General features: G+C 59.1%; 1 protein-coding gene across 2 annotated transcripts in view; it reads right to left on the reverse strand.

The window, feature by feature from the left end:
• Nucleotides 1–899, reverse strand: part of CAPZB (capping actin protein of muscle Z-line subunit beta) — a 133,219-nt gene extending 132,320 nt beyond the window's left edge. For both annotated transcript variants that reach the window (XM_034645396.1, XM_034645393.1), the window contains exon 1: nt 745–899. In XM_034645396.1, the coding sequence (XP_034501287.1) occupies nt 745–747 (3 nt within the window). In that variant the 5' untranslated portion in view covers nt 748–899. The remainder of the gene's footprint in view (nt 1–744) is intronic.
• Between the last annotated feature and the right edge of the window lie 988 nt (nt 900–1,887).

The raw sequence follows: 1,887 nt of genomic DNA on the forward strand, positions 1-1,887 counted from the left end.
TTTTTTTTTTTTTTTTTTTTTTTTTTTTTTTTTTTTTTTTTTTTTTTTTTTTTTTTTTTTTTTTTTTTTTTTTTTTTTTTTACGTCCAAGCGAGGGCCGCGGGCGAAGGAGGGGGAGGTCCAGACTAAGGCCACGCAGGGAAGAGACGATTCAAGCTGAAGCCACGGAAGAGCAAGGAAACGAATCTAGACTGAAGCCACTGGAGGAGGGGTTGACTGGGGTCCAGACTGAAACCATGGAGAAGAGTCGGAGAGGGACAGGGGCCTAACCCGAACCACAGGGAGGGGAGCCCAGCCTGGGCCATTAGAGGGAGGAACGATGGCCTACCCCGGCCGTGGGGATGGGGAAAGGGAACCTAGCCCGGGTCGTGGGCAGGAGGAAGGAGGACCACCCCTGGGTCACCGGAGGGGGTGCCTGGCCTGGACCACCGGTCCAGGAGAGTCTAGCCTGGGCTATGGGGGAGACTCGCCTGACCGAGAAGCGGAAAGTGGGACTCCAGCTTGAGCCAAGGGCGGGGGCTGGGAGAGGGAGGCAGGGTCGCTGCCCAGGCCAGCTGCCCGTGCCGGCAGCCCCCTCCTGAGCGGGCAGCGATGGTGTCCACCTGGGTCCGGGACCCCGCCCCTCCCCCACCCGGGGGACCCACCCTGCTCGGGCCGGGGGCTGTGGGGGGGGTGGCGGGGGCAGAGGAGACCCGGGCTCCCGCGGGGCCCTCGGGGCTAGGAGAGAGTGACATCGGGCCTTTACCATGGTGGCGGCGGCGGCGGCGATCCCGGTCCCGGCGTCTGTGGCTCTCCCCCCCGCAGCAGGGCCCGGCGCTTCCACTTCCCCGGGTGCCCAAGAGTGAACATCCGGGTCAGCGCCCCCCTCCCCCCGCGCCGGGCCGCCGCCACCTTCCTTCCCCGCCCCGGCCGGGCCCGGGCCCGCCCCCACGCGGCCAGCTCTCGGCCAATNTCAGGCCCTGCACGCGCGCTCTCCCGCGAGGACCCGGAACTGATGCTGCCGCCGGGCCGACTCGGCCCGGCCCATCCCGGAGAGAGCGGCAGCGCGAATCCAAGGTGGGGTCCCCGGCGCTGCCGGGGAACCGGGAGCGCTACGTGGGGAACCGGGAGCAAGTCGCTTCACCTGAGCCCCATCTCTAAAAAAGGAGCCTCGGGCCACACCACTCCCTCACCGAGCACCCACTATATACCAGGCCCTGTGCGAGGCACCGAAAGAAAGTAGAGGTGCAGAAGACAGGAAGATGTTCCCGGACTACCTGCTGCAGGATAGCTGTGTGGGCCGCGCAGGTAGAGATGAGAAAACTGGATTAATAAATGCTAGGCGTTTGCGAGGTGTGCTACAGAGAACCAGCCCATTTGCCCACTCCACAGAGTGACTCAAAGTTGTTTGTGGTTTTTTTTTCCCTTTCTCTCTCTCTCTATTCAACAAATAGCTGTTGAGCTTGGTCTAGAAGGCAGGAGAACCGGGATTCTGACCTTGCTGATAATACCTGCCCTGCCTGGCTTGCTCACTTTTGTGAGAATCCAATCAGGTCACCTGTGAGGGGATTGTAAACTGTAAAGGGTTGCACAAATGGTGGAATTAGACCACACACAGGGCCGTGTCCTAGGCCCCCAACCTCAGGGAGCTCATAGTCAAGTAAAAGCTGCCTTTGGCATAAAAATCGGTACAAGCAAGTGTTTAAGGCTTGTATTATGGGAATTCAGAGAAGAGAGTGGGATTTAGGAATTCTTTCACTTGGTAAGCATTTATTGAGCACCTGCTGTGTACTGAGCACTGTTCTGGGCTCTAAGGATAAAGCAGTGAACTTGACAGTGTCAGTCCATGCTTTTGCAGAGCTTCAATGGTCGGAGAGGAGACCATCAGCTACTAAGTAAACATAGTATC

Source organism: Ailuropoda melanoleuca, chromosome 2 (assembly GCF_002007445.2).
Source record: "Ailuropoda melanoleuca isolate Jingjing chromosome 2, ASM200744v2, whole genome shotgun sequence".
NCBI lineage: Eukaryota > Metazoa > Chordata > Mammalia > Carnivora > Ursidae > Ailuropoda > Ailuropoda melanoleuca.